Source organism: Ooceraea biroi, chromosome 2 (genome assembly GCF_003672135.1).
Source record: "Ooceraea biroi isolate clonal line C1 chromosome 2, Obir_v5.4, whole genome shotgun sequence".
NCBI classification, from domain to species: Eukaryota; Metazoa; Arthropoda; class Insecta; order Hymenoptera; family Formicidae; genus Ooceraea; species Ooceraea biroi.
The window spans coordinates 12,141,494-12,168,537 of record NC_039507.1 but is presented as its reverse complement, the minus strand read 5'-3'; the positions used below and the strand labels follow the sequence as shown (position 1 = coordinate 12,168,537).

The 27,044-nt window shown below is 41.2% G+C and overlaps 1 protein-coding gene across 1 annotated transcript; it reads right to left on the bottom strand.

Annotated features, from left to right (window-relative positions):
• Nucleotides 1–5,354: 5,354 nt before the first annotated feature.
• On the bottom strand, nt 5,355–7,556 carry LOC113561487 (aspartic and glutamic acid-rich protein-like). Its single transcript, XM_026967982.1, has 7 exons — nt 7,477–7,556; nt 6,850–7,397; nt 6,081–6,161; nt 5,877–5,984; nt 5,737–5,793; nt 5,480–5,653; nt 5,355–5,374 (listed from the first exon to the last, which is right to left on the bottom strand). Exons 1-7 carry the CDS (start codon nt 7,554–7,556, stop codon nt 5,355–5,357), a joined length of 1,068 nt encoding a protein of 355 aa, XP_026823783.1.
• Between the last annotated feature and the right edge of the window lie 19,488 nt (nt 7,557–27,044).

Here is a 27,044-nt window from a genome sequence, read left to right as displayed (position 1 = left end):
TATTGTCTTTTCCGTGATCGGTAACGGAGTTGATATTCCGCACGTCGTTGTTTTCTTAATACAATATTTAAAGAATTTTTAACATTTTGATTTCTAAATTCTTTACCATAATTATCATTAGAAGATTCCGCAATGCATTCTTTCTCCACTTCATTGTTTAATTCTATTACATGTTTTCCTATTTCTATTACATGTTTTTAGTTTTTAATGTATTTATTTCTTTTTTCATTTGACGACTTCGCCGTTGATTCTCGTTCCTTTTCTCACGACGTAATTGTTAAAATTCTACTTCTTCTTCTTCTTCTGAAGTACGTTGAATTCTTTATCTTGGCATTTTGTAAGAATATGGAATTGTTACGTCCAGAGCTCCGTGAGCTCGAGGGAAGGGCGTAACAAACGTCTCAAAATTTGAGACACTCGGTGTCAAAACTTGAGTCGAGCTGACTGCGAATTCCGTCTGTAGGGTCAACGACCAAGGTCGATTTTACCCTTAGATTTGGAACAAGTCTGCTCGTTGGTTCCCTTTTAGGTAAGAAAATTCAATCTCTTTTACCTGGGATAGGACCTGTACGACCTGTTGTGGGAAGGGGAGTGATTGAGGTTTATTCAAATAATTAGATTTTCCTTTTTCCTTAGAGAATTAACATATTATATTTGAAACACAAATAAATACATAAGAAAAAAAATGATTATCCTTTTTTCCTTAAGGAATTAATAATTACGTTTGCAAATAAAATACATAAGAAAAGAATGAAATACGCAGAATAAATACATCGATAAAATTTTTACATTGATGAAAAACTATTTATAATTCTGACAATTATTTAAATTATATATTATCTAAAAAGAATTCTTGAATGAGGGACGCAGGGATTAGAACAAGATATACTGGCGGTTTCTGGTGATGAGTGGAACAACGGTGTCAGGGCCGGAATTGACAAGGGCGGCCCTTAAACTGGGAACGTCAATGGATCCAGGTCCGAGGATAAGGGCATTGGGTGGAAGGGGTATCAAATAGGTGGGAAAAAGACTAAGGATGTGTTCTCGAAGGACTTCGAGGACGCTCGTAAAAGGTTCTCAATACTTCTAAAGAAGGAAAGGATTGATCGATTATTATTGGTTCATCCTGATACTCTTCAGGATCTGGTGAACCAATGAGTGAATACCAAGGGGAGGAGAGAACAGGGGAAGGGCACGGGGTAAAAGATGGATTATCAGATATCTCCAAGGATGAAGATGAACAAGGAGAGGGTGGTGATAATTTCGAAAATGTACTGCTAGTAGAGGGAAAATCTAAATTAGGGGACCGCGAACGACTTCTTTTCCGCGGTGGCTCGCCCGTAGTCAGACGGTTTCCCTCTGAGTATGGTTCCCGTGTATTATTTTCTTGAGAGGAACCTGAATCGTCGGATCCACGTTTAGTGGGACGCACTTTAAAAGAAAGGAACAATCGCGTAAGTTCCAGTGAATTTCTATCGGTCGGAAGTCTCTCAAGGGGAAACAAATTCTCATGGGTGAAAATATCTTATAATTATTTCAAATTTCTTCACCAACAAGTGCATTAAATATTAATATTTAATTAATAAATTTCTATGTAATATTATGATGAAAAGCAACAGTAACATTAGTAGAAACGTTACAATTTGACTGATGACTTAATTTCTCAATTAACGGTAAAATAATTACAAGTTTTTGTGTAACGTAAAAAATTTCGCTTATTTTTAATACTGCAAATTAGTGCTGAATTGCTACTGCTTCAGACCCAAAGGGAGGCGAGGGTAATGATTTGGCACACGTTCGCGTTTCTAGTTGACTTGTATTTAGCGAAACTCCCGCACAGGCTTATTGTTACTAGGTGAGTCCAAAAGTGAGTCTCTGGGCAGATCGTCGCCTTTTTATATGCGTTCAAAGGACCATGGGGAGTGCTATTTGTTTCTGGGAATTCACAAAAAATTGTTACCGCGAACTATTGGTTATCGCTTATAATAATTTACTTGGTATCAGCGGATGGGTTTAATACTTGCTTTCGTAAATCAACGAAATCTCTTAGCGGTATTCTTTGATAATTGTTTTCGCGTATCATTTGCGATAATTAACCTTTTTAACCCCCTAAATGAATAGTTTTCAAACGTCGCGGTAACGAGATGATTTGCTTCATTAGCCCAGTTTTAATCATGATTTAAAGACTTGTTTTGCCGGACATGTGCCAAATTTCATGGGTCTGATGAGAACAATCGTTCAGGAATCAGTTAATTATTTCTTTTCCGGGAACCGCGATATCTCTCATCGTGACCCCGAGACCTCCGCTCACGCGTAATCTTTTTCGCGCGTGGCAACGACGTTCGCTGATTTAATCGTACATAGAATATTATATAAAATCTTTTAAAGAATATTTCGTTTTGGAAGCGAGGAACCGTGGAGTCTACTGGACGTAACAGAATAATAGAATACTATCTACTATATTTTAAAAAAAAGTAGATATATAATAATAAATATAAGCTCAGGATGTATAAAAGAACGATATAGTTAAATTACATGTAAGGTCAACGACCAATTATCAAACAAACAACAAAAAAAGTTTAAATTAAACTAATTTAATAAAAATTTAAATATTAAACTATTTAATAAAAATTAATTTTAATTACATTGTAATTTATTTAATAAAAATTCGTTTAAAGTAATTGTTACGTCCAGACGTACAACCCACTCTCACGTGTGAACGTGAGTCGAGCCGACTAACTTACCTGAAAGAAGGTCAACGGCCGGGAGCCGCTCTTACACTTCTTAAAGGTAGAGATCCGCTCGTTGGTCCTTTTTATTGTAAGGGAAATACCCTAAGTAGCTAAAATATACGGGTTCTAACCCAGGAGCTCCGAGGGAGGGGGGCGGGGGGTATCTCCAGGGCGCGAGGGTATAGCGTCACGCGGGGGGGGGTCCTCTCAAGTGTCCTCCGCGGTCGAGGGTGTTTATGTAAACATATATATTTAGGAACGAACCATGGTATGCGGTATGTTTATACTTATTATATTTTTTAGCGCCGATACCCGGCTGCTATCAATGAGATGTTTATTTAAACATATTTCTAGGAACCTTGGGATTGTTTTATAGATAAAAATTTATTTTCGAGCGCCGGTACCCGGCTGCTGTCAATGAGCAATTGAGAAGAGGCGATATACAGATCTAGGAATGGGACTGTTTAGAGAAGTTTATTTCTCAAGGGTGATGCGGTCGGAAAGAGAGGCGTCACGTTTGGAAATAAGCGGTCACTTGTATTAGAGAAGTTTATTTCTCAAGGGTGATGCAGTCGGAAAGAGAGGCGTCACGTTTGGAAATAAGCGGTCACTTGTATTAGAGAAGTTTATTTCTCAAGGGCTGATATTCGGCTGCAGGGTGGAAAGAGACGAAGATATGGTACCGATATCATATAATCAAACGGAAAAAGGTTTAGCATCACAGTTGGTTGCGAGTGCTCTAGAAAAGAGTTTTCCGAAAGTCTCCCGTGTGAAGTTCTGTGCGTGCAAAACGAATTTATGTGTGCAAAACATGGAAATCGATTTCGACTCTGACGATGATTTCGACTTTGACAATGACATCGATATGGAGAACCGTGCCGCCCGCGATCGCCTTTTAATGGATAGTGAGGAAGATAGTAACGAAGAAAGTGTATTATCAGACGAGAGTGCGTATCGTAGCAGTGAAGAAGCGGTCGAAGAAGAAACCCATAGAATAATATCCGATTCCCAACGAATGACCCTTTCTCCACACACCAGTGTCTGCGCCATATACTGTTATTATTCAACGGGTGGGCCTACAGATTTGTGCATGTCATGTGCAATCAGCACAGCGACTGTAGACCTTGGACCTGTAGTGTACATTATGCGAAGACACGAGGTAGACACCTGGGATGGAATACGTGGTCGCTGGTGTACAAATTGTCGCGCTGCATTATATGTGATATTCCCGTGCAACATGTGTTCGATATGTACGCAGTGAGCAATTAAAAAACATTAGAAAAACTTTGTACGTGATGTAGAAAAAAGTGTCTTGGAATCATGGAATTCGAATGACTGCAATAATGAACGATTTAAAGGGAGTACAAGATATCATCGATGTTCTCGGAGATCCACGAGAAAGGTGGAACAAGTTCGCGAGTGTATCACCGGTACAATTCCTATGGGATCGAGAACTAGGAATACGTGGAACCGGTGAACGACGCACTAGACAAGATGTCAGGTGTCCGGCGTGGCCTGTCCATGATTGGCCTCGTTGCGTAAAGTGGAAAATATATAGACAAATACGTGAAGAGTGCAAGAGAGAGGAAAGTGTACCGTACAATGAAACCGATCGTCATTACGTGAAGAAAATAATTGAAAAGACCAAGCGTAGCTATGATCACAATCCTGTGCGTTTTGAGATTTCTGCGGGTTGCGGCAGGCGTGTGGATGTGATAATTTTGGACAAATATAAATTGTGTTATAGTCCTCCTTTTAGAACGATAGCGGTGAATTTGTTATACGGGGAATACCGGACTACCTATAATGGTAGGTTGAGCTGCAACTGGAACATCAACGACTGGTACAATTTTATGGACGTGCACTATGACACTAATTGCATCATGCGATATTGCGACGTATGCGAACAAACGACGTGCAAGTGTCCGGAACGCAGGTAAAAAGGTATGTAATAGTTAATAAAAAATGTATATTACGGAAAAGCCGATCATGTAATTCTCAATTTAAAATATTTATGTTACAGAAGGGGCCAGCCGCTTGCACGTAGACCGTGCTCACGAGGGTCCTCTGCGGTCGAGGTGGAGGGGGTTCCAGAAGGGGTCAGCCGCTTGCACGTAGACCGCGCTCACGAGGGTCCTCTACGGTCGAGGTGGAGGGGGTCAGCCGTCTGCGCAAGCTGCATGGAGCCGGAGGATGGGGAAGAGGAGGAGGTGGAAGAGAGGGAGGAAGGAGAAGGGGTTCGTTTGGAGCGGTGATCCCTCCTGCTATAACGCCACGTAAGTTTCAAACTAAGATAAAAGAAAAAAAGATCTACTTGTGATGTAAAGCACTAACTAATAAATAACTATATAACTAACTAATAAATATATATTTGTTTTTATTTTTTAGTATGTGGGAATGTAGGAGGAGGACGACAAGGAGGAAATGAAAATAAGAAATAGATATATAATTGTAATAGATATATAATTTTAAAATGTAGTATAATATAAAGCTATAGTATAAAATATAATATAATAGTATAATATAATAGTATAATGTAGTATAATATAAAGATATAGTATAAGATATAATGTAATAAAATATAGTATAATATAATGATATAATGTAGTCACTCTCTTCCACCTACTCCTCCTTTCCTTCAGCTACGAATACAATTTCTGAAAAAGGAACAAAAAAGTCATTTATTAATTACTGAAACTATCGTAATGGAACACAGTTGGATAATAGTTCTAAAAAACAATACTCACATATATCTTCTTCGCTCTCATCTTCTGTCTCCTCTTCCTCACTCTCCTCGCTCTCCTCTTCCCCATCTTCCTCGCTCTCCTCCTCATCTTCCTCGCTCTCCTCTGCCTCTTCCTCCTCTTCCTCGTCTTCGTCCTCTTCCTCCATCCTTACCCTCTTTCTTTCAAAGAGGAATACTGAAAAAATGACATCAAAGACGCTCATTAGTTATTTTAAAAATTAAATATATAAGCAAAAAAGTAAATAAACAAATACGTACCGACATCATCGTCGTCGTCTTCCTCGAACCGCACTCGTTTTTTATCATATATTATTTCTGTAATGACAAAAGACGTTAATTACACTTATTCGTAAATAAATACCATTAAAAAAAATTTTTTAAAGTAAAAACATATTCACCGATATCGTCGTCGTCTTTATCGTCTTCCTCTATCTTCAGCCTCTTGCTGACGTTCTCCACCATCTCTTCGTCCTCCTCAGTTGCCTTCCTCTTTCTATCGATTATTTCTATAACAATATTATTAATCCCGATTATTAATCCCGATCGTATAAAATATGTAAAAAAAGGAAAAAATAAAAAGAATGAATAAATAAATTACTCACCGATATCATCCCATTCGTCCCAATTTTCCTCCGCCCACTCATCTTCTCCATATAGGTTCCGCAAATGGAATATGTCATCCTCTATGTCATGTCTCGTCCATAATTCCTCAGACACTCCTGCTCAGTCCTCCTCCCCTGTCGCTCCCACCTCGTCCACTTCATTTCGTCGATATTGATGAATCCTTTGTTATACTCCATTTCTGTATAGACTTTCACGTAACCACAACCACTGATCGCACGATCGAAGACTGAAGACTGACCGACTGAACGGAAAAAATCTTTCGCGTGTAGCCCGTAGAAAAGAAGAAGAGTAGGGCTAGATATGCAATGGTTAACATTAAGATAAGTGTTGAGGTAGTAAAACTGCTAAAATTCAAGAGCTCCAGAGCTGGCGTAACGTGACGCTTTCGATTTCGGCTAGATGTGCAATGGTTAACGTTAAGTGTTGAGGTAATAAAACTGTTAAAAGTCTAGAGCTCTAGAGCTGGCGTAACGTGACGTTTTTCGGTTACACAGCACGCACATATACACGTATTTCATCCCCATACAACTATACATTGTCTACGAAACTAGAAGATGCAGCCTTTTCGAGAACGATCTAGAGAAAAAAATATTTACGTTTCGATGCGACAAGTTAAGGGCGAAGCGCCTCGTAGAGGATACTCGAGTGCGTGAGGGAAATGAGCGTGAGGAAAAGAATAGTACGCTTTATGCCTGGAACAGTATTTCTTTATTGTATTTTTTATTGTTTTTTTTTACAATGGTTTACTAAAAACCAAAGCCAACAGTTCACAATCTATAGTGTTATTGGTGTTGAAGCATGCGCTGACGCGTATGGCGTTCGACGCATCCTTAGTCTCGGCGGACGCGATATTCGAAAATCGTACGAACTTCGCATCGACCTGTTCGACGACACAATCCAACTGAGCGTACGTCAGCTCGATGCAGCTGTCCAGGTTAAGCATGGAGAAGAACGTCGATTCGGTCATCATCAAACGTACGTCGGACGAATCCAGACACACGAGTTTGGTATCACACACTGGACTCTCACTGAATCGCACCGTCAACGGTCCAACGGTGAGAGGACGGCCGCGAACATCCTTGCAGAGATGGTTCTGTATGTTCCATCGTTGTTCGTAGAGTTCCTTCCACGTTTCGAGAGATAGGATCAGCTCGTTTCCTCGATGATCTCCTATCGCAATCTCGACGTAACTCGGCGGTCCAACGTTGATGCCGATGTCCAGGTACTTATATCCCGTAGCCGTCAGTGCGTATCGGCTGTTCAGTATACGAACTACACGACGTGCGGGTAAAACGCTGTGAGAAAAATCACAAACAGAAATAGTTACGAAAAGTTAAAAAATCAAAAGACAAAGGAGAAAATTCTTAAACGTACCTGATACATTTCTTCGGTGGAGTTTCGGCGTCCTGAAGCGGAACGTAATAGTTCATGCTGCTTCCCTCAATGGAGTTCATTGCTGCTGGTTAGGTTTTGTACGCACTGAGGTTGACGCAATACTGAACGTGCACGAACATGTTCGATTCTTCAACCAATTATAAGGAGGGGGAGGGGAAATAAGAAGAATTGTGTTTCATAAAAATATATTTTATTTCGTATGGTAAGACCACCAATTAAACAGTTTAAATACATTTTGCAAAGCACACTTGGTTACATGTTTGTTACAACGCAAAGTATGCGTAACGTCCAGCTTATTCAAAGATGGTACGTCTTAGTAGTGAGCGTCGATAGTCTCGATGTAGATATTGTCGTCATCCAGGAGCAGATTCCGCAGCCATTCGCGTTTTTCGCGTCCTTTGACGTATACGATAGTATATGATGCTTCGTCTGTCACCGCCTTTGTAATCAGATCTTTAGCCCATCGATACGGAATCGTTCCATCGTCCCATTGTAATACGTGATGATTCGCCATCAGCCAGAATGCACGGCGTCTCTCCGCCTTGTTGAGACTGTACCATGGCACGCAGGGTCCAAAGATATTGTAAGATATTGTTACGTCCAGAGCTCCGTGAGCTCGAGGGAAGGGCGTAACACACGCCTCTCAAAATTTGAGACACTCGGTCTCAAAACTTGAGTCGAGCTGACTGCGAGTTCCGTCTGTAGGGTCAACGACCAAGGTCGATTTTACCTTTAGATTTGGAACAAATCTGCTCGTTAAATTTAGGGTCCGTTACGTCCAGAGATCCGTGAGCTCGAGGGAAGGGCGTAACACACGCCTCTCAAAATTTGAGACACTCGGTCTCAAAACTTGAGTCGAGTTGACTGCGAGTTCCGTCTGTAGGGTAAACGACCAAGGTCGATTTTACCCTTAGATTTGGAACAAGTCTGCTCGTTGGTTCCCTTTTAGGTAAGAAAATTCAATCTCTTTTACCTGGGATAGGACCTGTACGACCTGTTGTGGGAAGGGGAGTGATTGAGGGTTATTCAAATAAAAGTGATTTTTCCTTTTCTTAACAAATTAACATTATATATTTTAGAAAATATTACGCAAATACATAAAGAAAAGAAATAAATTAAATGGAGATAGATTACATCGAGATATTTCCCTTAAAAGGGTGAAATTATTTACAATTATTACAATTATTTAAATTGTGGCGATTGCATCGCCGCAGACCCAGAAATTAGAAAGACGCGACCCAACGTATCATGATACACATATACACGCACATATACATACGCGTACATACGAGACAGAGACAACAACTGAAGAAGGTAGATAACACGCGAGACGGAAAGCGAGAAAACAATAATAGAGGAAGCCGTTACAGACAACCGTCGTAATTTATTAAAATCAAGTAAAAGTTGTATTTTACTATACGGATTGCGCCGATGCACATGCACGTCATATTTAAAACCGCGAGTCAAAGTTTAGAGACAGTTAAGCGTAGCCCGCGGAATGGATAGGAGAGCGAAAGGTTTTCTCTCGGGAAGATTTTGAAGTCTTCGAGAGATTTCCAGGAGGACACAGAAGTCGAGACTGGCGAGTAAACAAGCAGAAGTTCATTCGACCGGTATATCTCAGCGAGAGCGGGCGCGTTCAACGGGTGTATTCGGAATTGAGATTTACAATAAATTTCGGACGGACTCTCAACGCAAAATTAACATTTTCTTCTTTTGTTACACCCGGACACATTATTCTCCTGACACACAAAACACAGATAACCAAAAAATTATGTGTTATCTAAAAAGAATTCTTGAATGAGGGACGCAGGGATTAGGACAGGATACTGGCAGTTTCTGGTGATAAGAGGAACAACGGTATCAGGGCCGGAATTGACAAGGGCTGCCTTTAAACTAGGAACGTCAATGGAATTGGGACCGAGGAAAAGAGCATTGGGTGGAAGGGGTAACTCGTAGGTGGGAAAAAGGCTGAGAATATGTTCTCGAAGGACTTCGAGACCGCGCTCGTAAAAGGTTCTCAAAACTTCGAGAGAAGGAAAGGATTGATCAGTTGTTATAGGTTCATCCAGATACTCTTCAACATCTGGTGAACCAATGGGTGAGTACCAAGGGGAAGAGAAAACGGGAGAAGGGCAAGGGGAAGAGCGTGGAGACAAAGACGGATTTACTGATGATGAGGATGAAACGATGGAGGGAATTTCTTCTGATATCTCTGATGATGAGGAAGGAGAGTGAGAGGGTGGTGTTGTTTGTGAAATTAAACTACTAGTTGAGGGTAATTCGGTATTAGGGGACCCCGAACAACTTCTTTTTCGCAATGGTTCGCCCGAGGATAGTCGATTTCCCTGTGATGCATGGGATTCCCGTGAGTTATTTCCCTGCAGGGAACCCGAATTTTCGGATCCGCGTTTGGTGGGACCTACTTAAAAGGAATGGAAAATGATAACCACGGGTGAAGACATTTCTCAAATTGTTAGTAATTATAAAATGGAAATTTGCTTACTTTGACGATGTTCAATGTTGTGGGTTGCCAATTCTCCAGAACAGGGAGACAGAAAATGGACGAGGGATGATCTTTGGCACACGTCCGTTTTTCAATATTGAGACTTGTATTTTACGGAACTCCCGCACAAGCTTATGGTTACTAGGTGAGTCCGTGAGTGAGTCTCTGGGCAGATCGTCGCCTTTTTATATGCGTTCTAAGGACCATGGGGAATGCTATTTGTTTCCGGGAATTCACAAAAAATTGTTACCGCGAACCATTGGTTATCGCTTATAATAATTTACTTGGTATCAGCGGATGGGTCTAATACTTGCTTTCGTATCTCTCGGCGGTATTCTTTGATAATTGTTTTCGCACGTCATTTGCGATAGTTAATTTACTTGGTATCAGTGAATGGGTCTAATACTTGTTTTCGTAAGTCAAAGAAATCTCTTAGTGGTATTCTTTGATAATTGTTTTTGCATGTCATTTGCGATAATTAACCTTTTTAACCCCTAGATGAATAGTTTTCGAACGTCGTGGTAACGAGAATTGCTTCATTAGCCCAGTTTTAATCATGATTTAAAGACTTGTTTTGCCGGACATGTGCCAAATTTCACGGCTCTGATGAGAGCAATCGCTCAGGAATCAGTTAATTATTTCTTTTCCGGGAACCGCGATATCTCTCATCGTGACCCCGAGACCTCCACTCACGCAAAATCTTTTTCGCGCGTGGCAACGACGTTCGCTGATTTAATCGTACACAGAATATTATATAAAATCTTTTAAAGAATATTTCGTTTTGGAAGCGAGGAACTGTGGAGTCTACTGGACGTAACAATATTGAGGTACATATACGCCGCTATACACATGAGTACCTGGCCTTAGACCGCGATAATCTATTTATAGATCCAAGATCACAGTGCGAGGTGTCGCGATTCGCATGCGCGACACGTCGACACCTGTATATTAACGCCGGCGGAATCGGAGCTCGCAGAAGCTATCGAACTGTACGCGAAGATAAGAAGAATTTCGGAGCGATAAGTCGGTCTTTGTAAAAGTGTAAAGATTAAATAAAGTGTTGTGTTAAAATAAGAAGAGCACAGTACATCTAAAATCTTACCTCTACAGCCTCCATCCAACATATCAACGTTCCAATTAAATAGTGATTTCTATCATTTTCCTACAACTCAGAAGTGGGATCACATTCACGCTCTACCGAGTTTCGAATTGCGTTTAAAGAAGAGGATATGTCTCGCCCTATCACAAGAAATATCGCGCTATCGTTGCGTGAAGGAGCAGAAGAAGAACCGATCCAGAGGGAACAGTTAGATGAGCTTTCGACGGATCAAATAAGAGAGGAAGCTAAACGATGCGGATTACTGACGACAGGAGACAGAGATATTCTTATAGACGCAATTATGACGCACTACGAGAGGCGCGGCCAAGCCTCAACGAGTGCAGAAAACCCGACAGATCCGATGGAGAAAGCGCCGTTGGAAGTGCAGCCTGGCCATTCCAAGCAGCACGGTGTCCCGTCGGCGAACCTGCCGGAATCTTCAAGAAACCTAGCACAGGTAATTACGCTAGTTTCCACACAAATGCAACGGATGCAGGAGGTAATACTGCAACAACAGCAGCAGCATCAGGAGCTGCTCCACCAGATGCTACGAGTGATAGCTCAAAACCAAGCAGGTCCAGTTCCCACTGCTAATGCGGCCACGGGAAATCAATCTCCGAGAAGCCAAGGTTCCACTCGCCATACGTCTATCGCAGCCGCTCCGCCGTCGCATGCGGTTACGATGTTGGCTTCGCAGATTCCGGAGTACGGAGGTTCCGAGGAGGAAAATGTCCAATTGTGGATACAACGCGTCGAGCAAGTAGCGCGCATCCACAGAGCACCGGACGACATCGTCTTCCTGGCGGCCTCAACCAAGTTAGTAAAGACAGCCAGGAGGTGGTTCGACATGGGCTCCGGCCCGATGATCGAGTCATGGGCTGGCTTCCGTGAAGCAGTATTGAAGAGATTTACAAGGAAAATTCTCTTCCACGTGGCAATCCAGAAAGTAGAGGCTCGCAAATGGAATTTCACTAGTCTTTTCTGGAATACGCCATGGACAAACTAGTAATGATGCACAACCTTGATCTGCCGATCGACAATACCATACATCTACTCATCAGCGGAATCGGTAGCAGATCACTGAGAAACGTAGCAGCATCGCTGAAGGCGAATTCCGTCGACCAATTTCTAGATGCTATGCATCAGATAACCTCAGCTTCCGAGGTCGAACGGAAGGATCCGCAGCAATCCAAACCGCAGAAAAGCAAAGAAGTTTGCACCACCTGTGGAAAGACTGGACATCTTCAAAAGAATTACCGAAAGAACGAGGGGAAAACCGAGATGAGCTGCATCTACTGCAAGGCAACCGGTCACCAGCGCAATAATTGCCCGAAACTCAAGGCCAAGGAGCAGACCCCCGGACATAGCCAGGCGTCGCGACAAACCATGGCAGCCGTCTCCACCAGCCAGGAGGAATCTGCTCCGGAACGGATGGTAGCGTACGTGCAGCCAGATAACGGTAGGATCATTTCAATCGATCACTCTCCATAAAATATTCTCTCTCTAAACGATAGAAATGGTAATTTGTCTGCCTTGATAGATACAGGCAGTCCTGTTTCTTTTGTTCGGTTCACGGTGTATAAGAAATATTTGGAATGTCCCGGACACGCGTTGTTATCGCCACGTTATACGTACAAAGCGCTGGATAATGGGCCGATAAATCTATTAGGGTCGTTACGAACGACTATATGTTTATACATGCGTTACCGGACTCAACTCTGCCGATCTGCTTACACGTTCTAAAGGACGATAACATCTCTACGGATTTAATAATAGGTCGAGATTTCTTAGATAGTGAGAATATTGCGGTGACTTATATGCCGAGCAATGAAGAAGATAATAATATTTTCCCTAAGACGTTATTTCAGCTTCTTGCGTGCCAAGTCGAAGACACTATTAATAATAAATTAGATGAAATTGTCGTGGATTACGGCTCGAACGCTAAGGACCGGTTAAAAGATCTACTACTTATTCAGGTGGATAATACCGAAGTCCCTGAAATCGAAGATGACTATCAAGTCACGGTAAAACTAAAAGACGAGTCGATTTACGCATACGCTCCGCGTCGTTTGCATGGGCGGAAAAGCAACAAATCCGAGAAATCACGGACGATCTCCTTAAACGAGGAATAATTAAAGAGAGCACTTCGCCGTATTGCGCCCGAATCGTCCCGGTACGGAAGAAAAACGGATCCATGCGACTGTGTATAGATTTGCGACCACTAAATAGTCGAACCGCGAAACAAAAATACCCTTTCCCTCTTATTGATGATTGCGTAGCTGATTTAGGAAATAAATCCGTTTTTACATTGTTGGATCTCAAAGATGGGTTCCATCACATCAAAGTTCATCCGGAGCATTCCAAATATTTCGCGTTTGCGACTCCGGACGGACAATTTGAATATGTTCGTTTGCCGTTTGGCTTTTGCAAAGCTCCAGCCGAGTTTCAACGCCACCTTATTAAGATTTTGAAAGAGTTTATAAGAAAAAAACAAGTTATTGTATACATCGACGATATTATGATTGCGACCGATACGGTAGAGAAAAATCTCGAAATCCTTCGGGCAGTATTGTTACGACTGAAGCAATATGGTTTCGAATTAAATTTTAATAAATGTCAATTTCTCAGAAGTAAAGTAGAGTATCTCGGGTATAGTGTCTCACCAGGCAAGATAATGATTAGTCAGAGACATACGGAAGCGATTAGAAAATTCCCGCAGCCGAAAAACGTCGTCGAAGTGCAGCGATTTCTCGGACTAGTGAATTATTTCCGTAAGTTTATTAGAGATTTCACAACTAAGACAAGGCCTCTACAACATCTTCTGCGGAAAGCCACTAACTTCGATTTCGATAATAAATGTATGCAATCATTTACAGTCCTAAAAGAAGCGCTGACTTCGTCGCCCGTCTTAGCAATCTATAATCCGTCGGCAGAAACGCAACTGCATACCGACACAAGTTCGCATGGTCTAGGCGGAATTTTATTGCAAAAACGCGCCGCGGGCGAATGGGCCCTGATTGCTTATTTCAGCCAAGTCACGAATAAAGCAGAATCGAATTACCATAGTTTTGAGCTCGAAATGCTCGCGATCGTGCGTGCAATAGAAAGGTTTCACGTCTATCTTTACGGCGTTGAATTTACGGTGGTAACTAATTGCAATGCCCTAGTACACGCGGTAAATAAAGCCAATCTAAATCCACGTATAGCACGCTGGACGCTGAGCCTTCAAAATTATAAGTTTAAGCTGATTCATCGAGCTGGACAACGAATGATGCATGCCGACGAGCTCAGTCGTCAAGTCGCTTATACAGCTGTCATGCCTTTAGAGAGGGAATTAGAGTGTAAGCAATTACAAGATCCGGAATTACAAACTATCGGTCAAGAGCTTGAATTTTCAGATAATCCTAAATTCGAATTGATTGAGGGTTTAATTTATAGAAAAGGCACTGACCGTCCACGCTTCGTCGTACCAGACTCACTGATTGCGAAAGTCATAAACGTATATCACGATCAGATGGCACACTGTGGCTTAGAAAAGACCTATCAAGGAACATATTTGACTTATTGGTTTCCATCGATGAGAAAGAAGATATTTGAGCACATCGATAACTGTCTTGTCTGCTTGACAGCTAACGCCTCCACTCATACTAAAGAAAGTGAAATGCAAATTTTAGAAGAAACATCAGAACCTTTTAAAATTTTACACATCGATCATTTTGGTCCACTGCCGGTAATGGACGATGGATATAAGCACGTTTTCATTGTAGTCGATTCTTTTTCAAGGTTCACGTGGATTTATCCGACGAAATCTACAGGATCTAGAGAGATAGTCGAGCATTTAAAAACAATATTTCGTATCTTTGGTAACCCCGAGAAAATAGTTTCCGATAGAGGAACAGCATTTTCATCTGAAGAGTTCACTAGTTTTTTAAAGTCGTTGAAAATTAAGCATGTATGGTAGCAGTCGCCTCACCTTGGGCGAATGGTATAGTGGAGCGCGTTAACAAGTTTTTGAAATCTTCTCTTAAAAAATTGATCGAAGAACAAGACGAATGGAAATCTCAGCTTGATAAGGCACAATATGTGATCAATAACACAACGCACTCCGCGGTTAAATCGACACCAGCTAAGCTGCTCTTAGGCTACGATTGCAGAAACCACGAAGATAAATATATCTCCGATCTAGTAGATCAACTTGCTCAGATAGAACGCGATTTCTTAAAAGAAAGAAAATCCAGACGGGATATAGCAATCGAAGCTACGGAGCAATTGCGGCAGTATAATAAAAAATACTAGGGATGTGCCGGATATCCGGCAAGTATCCGGTATCCGGTCTATCCGGCTACTTTTTTACTATCCGGTCGGATAGCCGGATAATGATTAGCTATCCGGCTATCCGGCGTATTCGACCATTTTTCATACAATTGAATGGTAATTAATTAATTATATTAAAAATTTTAAGTTTAAATAAATAATAAATTAATAATACATAAAATCGAATTTGCAACGTATACAGGGTGTCCCGGGTTTTAACCGACAAACTGCGGGAGCATATTCTACTAGTGAAAATAAGAAAAAATTCTTATATCGAGTTTGCTTAGAAATGCTTTATTACAAAGTTATAAATCAATATTGAAAAGAAATATGAGATAAGTAACAACGGAACATAGTGTAGAATTTGGAAGGTCGAAGATGTTTATGTTATGTGTATTCACATGTATTCATGTTCACTATGTTGAAACGATTCAGTATGATTGTTACTTTCACAACAGTAGCTGTTAGATTTCAATCGTCGTGTGAACTAGCAATTACTATCAGAATGCCAAAAGTGTTTTCAAATGAGGAATACACTGATATTCATTTCGTGTACGGATTCTGTGACGGAAATGCACGAGCTGCCGTACGAGAGTATCAACGTAGATTTCCTAACAGGAGAGTACCAGATAGATTTAAAGCAACGAATTACTAATTCAGTTACTGAGATGCAACAAAATTTTCAGAAATGTCGTACTGTAACAAATTCTGTACTACGTCGATGTCTAGCTTGTATCGATGTGCAAGGACAACATTTTGAAATGCGTCACTAAATCATTGCGTAGATAATTTTTATTTTTGTGAAAAAATCCGTTGTTACTTATCTCATATTTCTTTTCAATATTGGTTTATAACTTTGTAATAAAGCATTTCTAAGCAAACTCGATATAAGAATTTTTTCTTATTTCCACTAGTAGAATATGCTCGCGCAGTTTGTCGGTTAAAACCCGGAACACCCTGTATAATCGTGTAAAAGATACATTGATAAAAGTCCGAGCCATAAAACAATGCAGTGCAAATGTTCGGTTAGTAATAGGAGTACTGACGTATCGATATGACTTACCGATTATATTGAATCGATAATGATGATTGATATCGACCCAACAGGTAAATCATGTCGATACGTCAGGGCTGCTGCTATTACCAAGCGAATTTTGTATTACCACATTGTGCTCTGTAGGAATAAAACATGTACAACTAAAAGAACAAGCAAGCGCTTGCTGCAATTGCTTCAAAAATAGTTCAAATGGTTCATATCATCAATAATATCAATATAATATAGTCAATTGTGTGCGAAATAAGTAAAATGTATATATAACTTTAATTGTAATCTTTTCTTAATGTATGTTCCGTACTTTATATATATCGCTTTTTTTTATTATGATTTCGTTTGGGTATTTTGCGGCGTCATACGTCACTGGGCTATTGTCGCCGTTTCGTTGTTTTTCCCGAGTCGCGCGGCGCGAACGCGAGCTCGTAGAACCAGAACGAGTCCGTACGGGCATGCGAACAGAAGCAGAAGCAGCCCAAGTGTATTTTTATATAGTGCGATTAGTGGACTGTAAAAAGTAAAATCGTTTGTGCTCTAAATATAATAAGTAAAACGAAGCTCAAAATATTTTCTCGCCCCACCTGGAAATACGTGGAGACGAGGGCGTCATTACAGACGCGGCGGATCGACACGACACAGGGTCGTGGCTCGATTGCATCGAAAGGTGCGACACCGCGCACGAGGCATGGAAGCTTCACAAAACATATTGGTCCTTCGAGCCGGATCTAGTCCGGAAAACACATTAAGACACTCGAGGCAAACGATTTGGCGCACAATCAACGGCTCGTTCTGCAAAAGACATTCGCATAGTAACGGCATAGCAACGGCTGTTGCGAAGCATCGCAACCAGCTATGATTTACGCATTACGACCGGCATAGGGCTGATCACCATTTGTTAATCCAGAGGTACCACGGGGGTGCCGCAACAAGGCGATATCAGGCGATATCGAGAGTCAACGACAGTGGTTTCTGCGACGCAACACAGCAAGCCACAGTTCACGCATCACGGCCGGCACGAGGCTGGTTACGTGTTATCAACAATCCAAGGGTGCCACAAGGGCGCAGCAACAAGGCGATATCGAGTTTCAGACGCCACACCAGGAGGTTACCATCAGCGAGCGAGTCCGCGCAGTGCAGCGGGGCGGCTTCCAGGAACTTCCAACGGTCACATCGATACACGGCAGCGATCAACGAGAATCGCGCTTTCATCACAACACGAGGTCAGGTAAACTAAATACGCTTGTGCCAATCATTATTGTTGTATTGTAATTTACGCATTTTGGTGAGCATGTCTCAAGATCGCAATTCGCAACCGTCGAGGCGGGAAATTTTTCCGCGCTTAAGAAAAAGCGAGCTACAATAAAGGGTTCGTGTACACGTATACAAACGTTCATGAATAATATTAGTCAGATTACATCAGATGTGATAGCACATATTGAAGAACGCAGGGAGCGGTTAGATGCATATTGGTGCGATTACGATAATGTACAAACGGAAATCGAGACTTTAGATGATAAAGAAGTGGAAGATAGAATTGCGTTTGAAGATGCGTTTTATTTATTGCGCGCGCAAATGCGGCGTTTGTTGGCGAACACATCCGGAAGGTACACATCAAGCAGTGTGTCACATACCACGGCATCTCAATCAGAATCTAAAGTAGATTCATCCGCGAGTGTTCGATTACCAAAGATAAGCTTACCTTCTTTTTCGGGTAAATATGAGGAATGGTTACCGTTCCACGATATGTTTATTGCTATTGTACACGATAATAAGGCATTAAATAATATTCAGCGATTTCAATATTTACGTGCGTCTTTGTCTGGTGATGCGGCCAGTCTCATTGCGGCTTTAGAAATATCGGACAGCAATTACGCGGTTGCGTGGGATATTTTAAGACAGAGATACGATAATAAGCGCGTTATCATTCAAACCTATATTAGAGGCATCATGGATTTGCCCGCAATGGTCAAAGAAAATTCAAAGGAATTAAGACAAATTTCAGATGGTGCATGTAGACACATACTTGCATTAAAGGCATTAAAAAGACCAGTTGATTACTGGGACGATTTGCTTGTTTACATTCTTAGTTCAAAATTAGATTCCGTAACAGCAAAGGAATGGCAATCTTCATTAAAAAACGGGGAGATTCCCACTTTTAAGCAGTTTACAGAGTTTGTTTCGCATCGCGGTCAAGTTTTGGAAACAACCACTAGAGTTAACACAGTTGTTAATAAAGGGTACAATACTCGTTATCATGCACAAGGTAATGCTAAGCAACAATTATCACATTTAGTTACTTACAATGGTAAGTGTTCATTTTGCAATGATGAACATGCTGTTTATTCGTGCAAGGAATTTTTGGCATTACCTATTGCTCGGCGTGTAGCCGAAATACGTAAAAAGGGTTTATGTCTCAATTGTTTGCGTTCCACAGGACACATTGCGGCAAATTGTAATGCCGGAGCTTGTAAAATATATCGATCAAGGCACAATACATTATTACATCGTCAAGACAAAAACGAGGATAAGCCAAAGGAGGAATCAAAGAATTCCTCGTCATCCAAGGAAGCAACCGAAATGTCAAGTCAAGGACAATCTTCGATTGCAGCACACAGTTCTCTCGCATGTAATCAGGTATTGCTGTCTACCGCAGTGGTATACATAATTGACAAGGGAGGAGCACGTCAGTCGTGTCGCGCTCTTCTTGATTGCGGTTCACAGGCAAATTTTGTTACACGTAAGTTTTTTGAATCATTAGGATTAAAGGCCCGATCAATAAATGCTTGTGTGACCGGAATTAACAATGCATCTACGATGTTTAATCAAATTGTTGGTGTTACTCTTCAATCACGAGTAAATTCTTTTTCCACGAGTTTTGAATGCATAATTACGGACTAGATAACTGGAAAGATTCCTCCGGTTTCCGTGAAACGTCATTTGATTGGATTGCCAGGTAATATTGAACTTGCAGACCCGCAATTCAATTCATCGGCGGATGTTGATTTGTTAATAGGTGTAGATTTGTTTTGGCAATTGTTGTGTGTTGGCCAATTCAAGGAGTTTAAGGGAAGTTTAACATTACAAAAAACGCGTCTTGGTTGGATCATCGCTGGGCGTGTATTTAATTCGTTGGCTTTACCACAAAAAATACATTCGTTAACAGCGTTAATAAGTAACACGGAATTACATGATCAGTTGTGTAAGTTTTGGCAATTAGAAGAGGTTTCTCGCGGTTTTGAAAATCGTACGGTTGAAGAACGAGCTTGCGAAGCTCACTTCAAAATTTATACATCAATTAACGAACAAGGTCGTTACATTGTAAAGTTACCGGTAAAGGATGATGTATTACGAAAGATCGGTGATTCAAAGGAAATCGCGTTGAAACGGTTTATACAACTTGAAAGACGATTTGAACGTGATCCAGAGTTTAAAAAACATTATGTTAATTTTATAAATGAATACGTTAATTTAGATCATATGAGAAAGGTCTCGTCGGTTGATGAGGATAATAGCACATCATTTTACTTGCCGCACCATGGGGTGTGGAAGCAAACCGATCAGTTTGTAAAACTACGCGTGGTATTTGACGCCTCGTGCAAAACCACTACGGGAGTATCTTTGAACGATGCTTTGATGGTCGGACCGGTGATACAGCAAGAATTATTTTTGATTCTTTTGAGATTTCGCCCACATGCAGTTGTATTCACGGCGGATATAGTAAAAATGTATCGCCAAGTATTGATATATGAATCGCAAAGAAGTTTGCAACGCATATTTTGGAAGGACACACGAGTGTTCCTATCGAGATATTTGAATTGATTACCGTAACGCATGGTACGAGTTCCGCGTCATTTTTAGTTACAGAATGCGTTCAAGATTTAACTGCGAAACATGCAGCAGAATTTCCGCAAGGTTCAGAGTGTGCGCTTCGAGATTTTTATGTCGATGACTTACTTACTGGGGCAGATTCGATTGATGAAGCTAAGCGTATACGTGATCAAATTGAAGCATTATTGAGACGAGGTCATTTTGAGTTGAGTAAATGGCATTCAAACCACGCAGAATTAGCACCGACTCATAAGGGAGCCGTTGATGAAACAGTAGTGTTACATGGCGATGACACGCCGAAGGTGTTGGGAGTGCAATGGCATCCGCCAACAGATCAGTTTACGTTTAAATGTAACGTTTCGTCCGATGTTAGGCGTATTACAAAGCGCACGGTATTGTCCGACGCTTGAAAATTATTCGATCCATTGGGGCTATTAGGGCCGATCATAGTTGTAGCAAAGTTAATTATTCAAGACGCTTGGCAATCCAATATAGAATGGGACGAATCCTTACCGCAAGATCTCCATGCGAGATGGTTGAGTTTTCGGCAACAATTATTTTATATTAGTGAAGTGAAATTGCCTCGCCAAGTCAAATATAGTACAAGAGCAACCTACATTCAATTACATGGTTTTTGCGACGCAAGTCAACGTGCTTACGGGGCTTGCATTTACATAAGAAGTTGTATTGATTTAAATGAGTATCGAACAGAGTTGTTATGCTCTAAATCACGCGTGGCTCCCATTAGGGCGATAACTCTCCCTAGGTTAGAGTTATGCGCAGCCGTTCTTTTGGCTCAATTATTAGAGAAAGTTCGATCTGCAATTGATTTATCCGAAATACAAATTGTTTTATGGTCAGATTCCACAATTACATTACAATGGATATCTTCATCTTCACGCAAGTGGCCAACCTTTATCGCGAATCGAGTCGGCGAAGTTCAGCGACTCACTAAAGCATATCAATGGAGACACATATCTTCACACGATAATCCCGCTGATATCATTTCTCGTGGAGCCACTCTTCACGACTTGATGAACAATCGTATTTGGTGGAATGGTCCTTCTTTTTTCGCTGTAGAAGAGCATCATTGGCCTCCGAGCAGTTTTTCAAGTACATTAGACGCTCATTCGGAACAGGAATGTATAATAAGCGCAGTTTCCAAGGTCACTGTTTTTATCATTAATGATTTATTAATTAAGTATTCAAATTTACACAAGATATTGCGAATCATCGCACGTTGTTTAAGATTCCTTCCTGAACATCGTCGTAAATTCAATGGAGAGTTTATATCGCATCAGGAAATAGCAGCAGCTTTAATTGTTGTTTGCAGAAGCATTCAAAGAGAAGCGTTTCCAGAGGAGTACGCTCAGTTATCCAAAAATAAGCCTATCAGCAATTCGAGCAATTTGTTATCTTTATCTCCATTTTTTGACGCAAATGGTTTGATTAGAGTAGGAGGAAGATTAAAAAATTCTGATATGGCCTATGAAGCATGCCATCCAATATTGTTACCGAAACATAAATTTACTGAGCTCATGATTCAACGTGAACATATTCGAAACCTTCATTCGGGATTGCAGGAGACCATAGCAGTTGTCAGGTCGAGATTTTGGCCATTGTCGGTACGTTCTATCACCCGAAAGGTTATTCGCGAATGCATCATCTGTTTTAAGCATAAGCCAGTTATTCCGCAAGCAATAATGGGCAATTTACCTGAAAATAGAGTAACTGTTTCAAGACCATTTAGTCATACCGGGGTAGACTATGCAGGTCCGATGTTTCTAAAGGAATCCAAGCGGCGCAACGCGAAAATTATTAAATCATATGTAGCATTATTTGTTTGTTTCGCGACAAAGGCAGTTCATATAGAGGTAGTAAGCGATTTGACATCTCAAGCATTTTTAGGTGCGTTCAAGCGTTTTATTTCACGTCGTGGAAAACCGAATTGCATGTACTCCGATAACGGAACAGCATTTGTAGGAGCGAAAAGGCGGATGAAAGAGTTTAGTGAATTCATCAATAGCGATCAGACGAGCAACGAGCTCAGAAATTTTTTACGCGATAATGAAACCGCGTGGCAATTTATCCCATCACATGCGCCTCATTTTGGTGGATTATGGGAGTCTGCCATAAAATCGGTTAAGACACACTTACATCGAATTGTAGGTAATGCGAACCTCACGTTTGAGGAATTACAAACTGTATTATGCGAGATCGAAGCGATGTTGAATTCGTGTCCGTTGACACCGCTTAGTACAGATCCTAATGATTTACATTGTATTACTCCAGGGCATTTTTTGATTGGCACAGCGTTAAACAGTTTTCCAGTCCCTGACCTTGTAGAGGTTCCAGCCAATCGACTGCTACGCTGGGAAAGAGTGGAGCAACTCCGACAGCATTTTTGGAAGCGGTGGAGCTCGGAGTATTTACATACGCTCATCGAAAGATCGAAATGGAAAATCAACAAGGGATCGCCGCTGAAGGTTGACCAATTGGTACTTATTCAGCAGCCTAATTTAGGACCCACTCAATGGGTGCTCGGCAGGGTGCAAAATATACATCTTGGCGATGACGGCGTTGTTCGAGCCGCAACAGTGAAGACTGTAAAGGAACTTATTACCAGGCCACTGGCGAAATTGGCCATACTTCCGTTAGATTAAGTATAGTTGTTGTTGCGTTTGCGTTTTATTTAGTATTAGGTAGCATTTATACGTTGTGCGTTTTGTTTAGTGTTAGACATTATTTATATCGTTTTGAAAGTTAGTACTTTCAAGGGGGATATGTTCCGTACTTTTATATATATCGCTTTTTTTTATTATGATTTCGTTTGGGTATTTTGCGGCGTCATACGTCACTGGGCTATTGTCGCCGTTTCGTTGTTTTTCCCGAGTCGCGCGGCGCGAACGCGAGCTCGTAGAACCAGAACGAGTCCGTACGGGCATGCGAACAGAAGCAGAAGCAGCCCAAGTGTATTTTTATATAGTGCGATTAGTGGACTGTAAAAAGTAAAATCGTTTGTGCTCTAAATATAATAAGTAAAACGAAGCTCAAAATATTTTCTCGCCCCACCTGGAAATACGTGGAGACGAGGGCGTCATTACAGACGCGGCGGATCGACACGACACAGGGTCGTGGCTCGATTGCATCGAAAGGTGCGACACCGCGCACGAGGCACGGAAGCTTCACAAAACAATGTAAAACATAATTAAATTAATTTTTTTAATTTTTCGCATAATTGCCAGATAATATCCGGTTATCCAGTTATCCAGTAGCAATAAGTACCGAATTATCCGGTATCCGGTTATCCGGCGAATTGACTATCCGGCACATTCCTAAAAAATACTACGATGATAAGTGTTACGTCCAAACCACGTATCTCTCGCGAATGAACGCGAGTCGAGCCGACCGAGTTATCGAGAAGAAGGTCAGCAGCTGAAAGCCACTATTACGTTTCTTCTGAATGAAGGTCTGCTCGTTGATCCTTTTTATGTAAAGGAAACAAATCCTTATTACAAGGGACAGGACCTCGTGCGATAATTGATGAAAGGAAGGGGTGAATAAATTAAGTTTACATGAATAAATATGAAATAATTTTATTACAATAATTAAAAGAAATACTTAATCATTTGAAGTAAACAGGATTACAACCAACTGACTCAAAATTTAAATGATAATGTAAATGTGGGTTTAAATTAACATTAATCGGTCAATCGCTGGGAGTCTTCGGTATCCGTATTGTTGTTCAGAAGTGGAGGAAGGTTTGGTGGTGGATTAGGAAGGAAAGGTGGAAGATGCGAGAATTGCGGGAAGTCAGCAGGGGAAAGATTATGGCTGGGATGATCAGCAAAAATTTCTATTTCCTCCAACGGGATTGGAGAAGGAGTCCGTGAATTATTACGCATAGGGGAGAGTGGAATTAATTGATCGGATGGGATAGGTGAATATGATGGAGATGAAGGTGGAGGGAAAATGTCGGTATCGGTCAAGAATGCCTCTATTTCTTGCAGAAAATCCTCAACTTCTTCATCGAGGGTCACCTCTGGTTTTAGTTGAGGGGGTGATAAGCGATGCAGCGGAATGTTAGTTTCGCAGGGTGGCACTAAATGAGTCAAAGAGTGGCAATGTGTAAAAAAAAGGAAAGACAAAGGAAGAGGCACAAATAAAAACAATGTCGACCAGTCGCAAAACGAAGGAAACCAATAATATAATTTAAAAAAACTTACTGCTGAATTTACTGCTGAGTGCGACACCAAGAAATTAATTAGCTGCTCCAATTCGGGGTGCAACAGGAGTGGTAGTTAGCTGAATCGCACTGACTCAAATTGTTTAACTATGAAGAAGATGCTGATGTATAATCAACGAAATTTCGACTTGCGACTAGTACGTCCGGACGATTAGACTGAAAAATAACGAATGCCCCAGGGCGGTTTCTCTGCCCTTTTTATAAGATGTGGAAAATTCGTGTAGGAGGGGATTCTTCTAGAACATTCGATGAGGAAAAACGCCCAAAGTTAGGTAACGGGAAGACACGTATAACTGAAATCGAAGGGCCACCTTTGGACCTTGAGTGACCGAGAGCGTGATCATGGTCATGGTAACGAAATGCACGTGTTCACAGCCAAGGTGACCTAACAGTCGTGGTGATAAGGTAGATGATGCGCTAACGTTCAGGGTTGCTGCAAGAAATGTTTGTTTAATGATCACGCGACGGGCACATGTATTGCGTGCCTTACGGTCCCCGTGAGGTTCCCGCTTGATATCGTGTGTTAAAAAAAAATAAAATTCAATTGAACTTGTGCAACAACCGTGAGTGTCTTGGCTCAATAATGCATGAATGATAAATAGCACGCGGTAATTGCTAAACGAATGTAATTACCTTCTATTATCTATTTCTTACGAAAGCAAGGAACCGTGGAGTCTGGACGTAACACCCCCCGCCTTAGACAAATGTCGGGGGTACACGATATTTGCAAAAGATATCTGTGCATTCCTGAATTGTGGTAAAAAAAAGTAAACATGCCTTGCTTTCGAGATAGACCTACGATTTGTAAAAGAAATTTTCTAGGTGTGCTTTTTTTGGAAGAGAAGGAAAGGCATTTCTCTGCCTTTCGTTCGCTTCGCTAATCTTGCTTGTTACGCACGTTATAATTATTTTGAATAATGGTGTGTCGGTGTATACGCATTTCTTCGTGTACTCCTATAATGTAGTTTCTTGTCTATTCATTTGGGATTGTTATGTAACTCAAACGACGCAAAACGTGATCACCACTTGTGTGTGTGTGTGTGTGTGTGTGTTGGTATACGGTATATAAGTGTGGGTGTTAAGGGAGTAATGTGGAACATTTAGTATGCCTCTATCATGGATCGTGTTGTTTTGCGAGGTTGTGTACCTCTTTTGTCTTATTTGTCACTGCCTTATTCGGCCAGTGACATGTGATTGCCCCAAAGGCAAAGCTGTGCCATGGCTAGGCCATGGATTCCTTTTTTTTATATGGCGGCAAATTGCATAGGAGGACCTCAAGGGTTCTCAAGGATTGCATATAGGCAATGATGACCGAGCACTGAGTTAGAGTGCCGGTACTGATGGGTTCTGCGACCCTTTAGTGTCACCACCACAACAATGCAGGTGCCTTTATCAGATCCATGTAGAAGTACAGGTCGGAGTACAGGTACACTGTCTCCATTGTGGTTTTTCGTGTTTTGTTTTGTTTTGTTTTGTTATTATTTGTTGTGGCTCACCGTTCTGGGTAGTTTGAATTGTAAAATTATATATATATATATATATTATTATATATAGTTATAATATTATTGTCTTATTATATATTTTGTGTATATGTTGTACTTCTATACGTGTATTTATATCTATATATATGTATTTTTTTGTTTTGTTTTATTTCAGTTTATTTTGCTTTATTCTACTTTATTTTTTTTATTTTTATTCCTGTAAATACGTATATATATTTTTTTATAGTTGCATATGTTGTAAATGTTAATGTACGAATATAATTCGCCGGTGATGCCTGGGCTCAGGTTATCCCAGCTCTTGGTATCTCCTATGTATGACCCAACTGGGTCAATATGTGGCCTAGATCATAGTCTCCGTTTCCGGGAGAGTTGTCTATGGCTAGGTCAATGTAGGCGGCCGAGTCGTTGATTGCCTTCTCTATCTGGATCCACCCGGTTTTCCTTTCGGCTATCGCCTTCGTTATACGTCTGGTGTTGCGTGGCCAGGTGTTCGTGTCCTGCGTGGGCTTGATTCGGACAAGGCCGCATGGTACGGCCTGCCATTCCAGTTCTCGGAATCGGTCCAGGAGTTGGTAACAGTCGTTGGATGGCCGCCATACGCTACGGCCCCAATCCTTGAGGGCGATCTGGGCCTTCAATCTCGTACCTGGAGGATCTGCCCCCGATGCCAGTGGTTTTCTTCTTTGATGGCCACGGCTTCATCCACCATGTTGTCGTCCGGATAACAAATCAAATTTTTTGCTTGCCGTACCATCTTCCACTGCATCCCCGCTCTCAACTCCTGGAAGGTCTCTTCTCCGTTGAGGATGTGTACCCAGATTAGGGGTTGGAGATTCGACCTTGACGACTTTGATGGCCAAGGAGCGATGAGTCAACTTGGCGGTATTGATATAACCAATTTCCATCTATAATGATGGGTAGGCGATAAGATATATATACATTTTAGTTGTGTGGAAGAATGAGGAAGAGTACGATCGGATTATTCTTGAAATTTAAAGGAA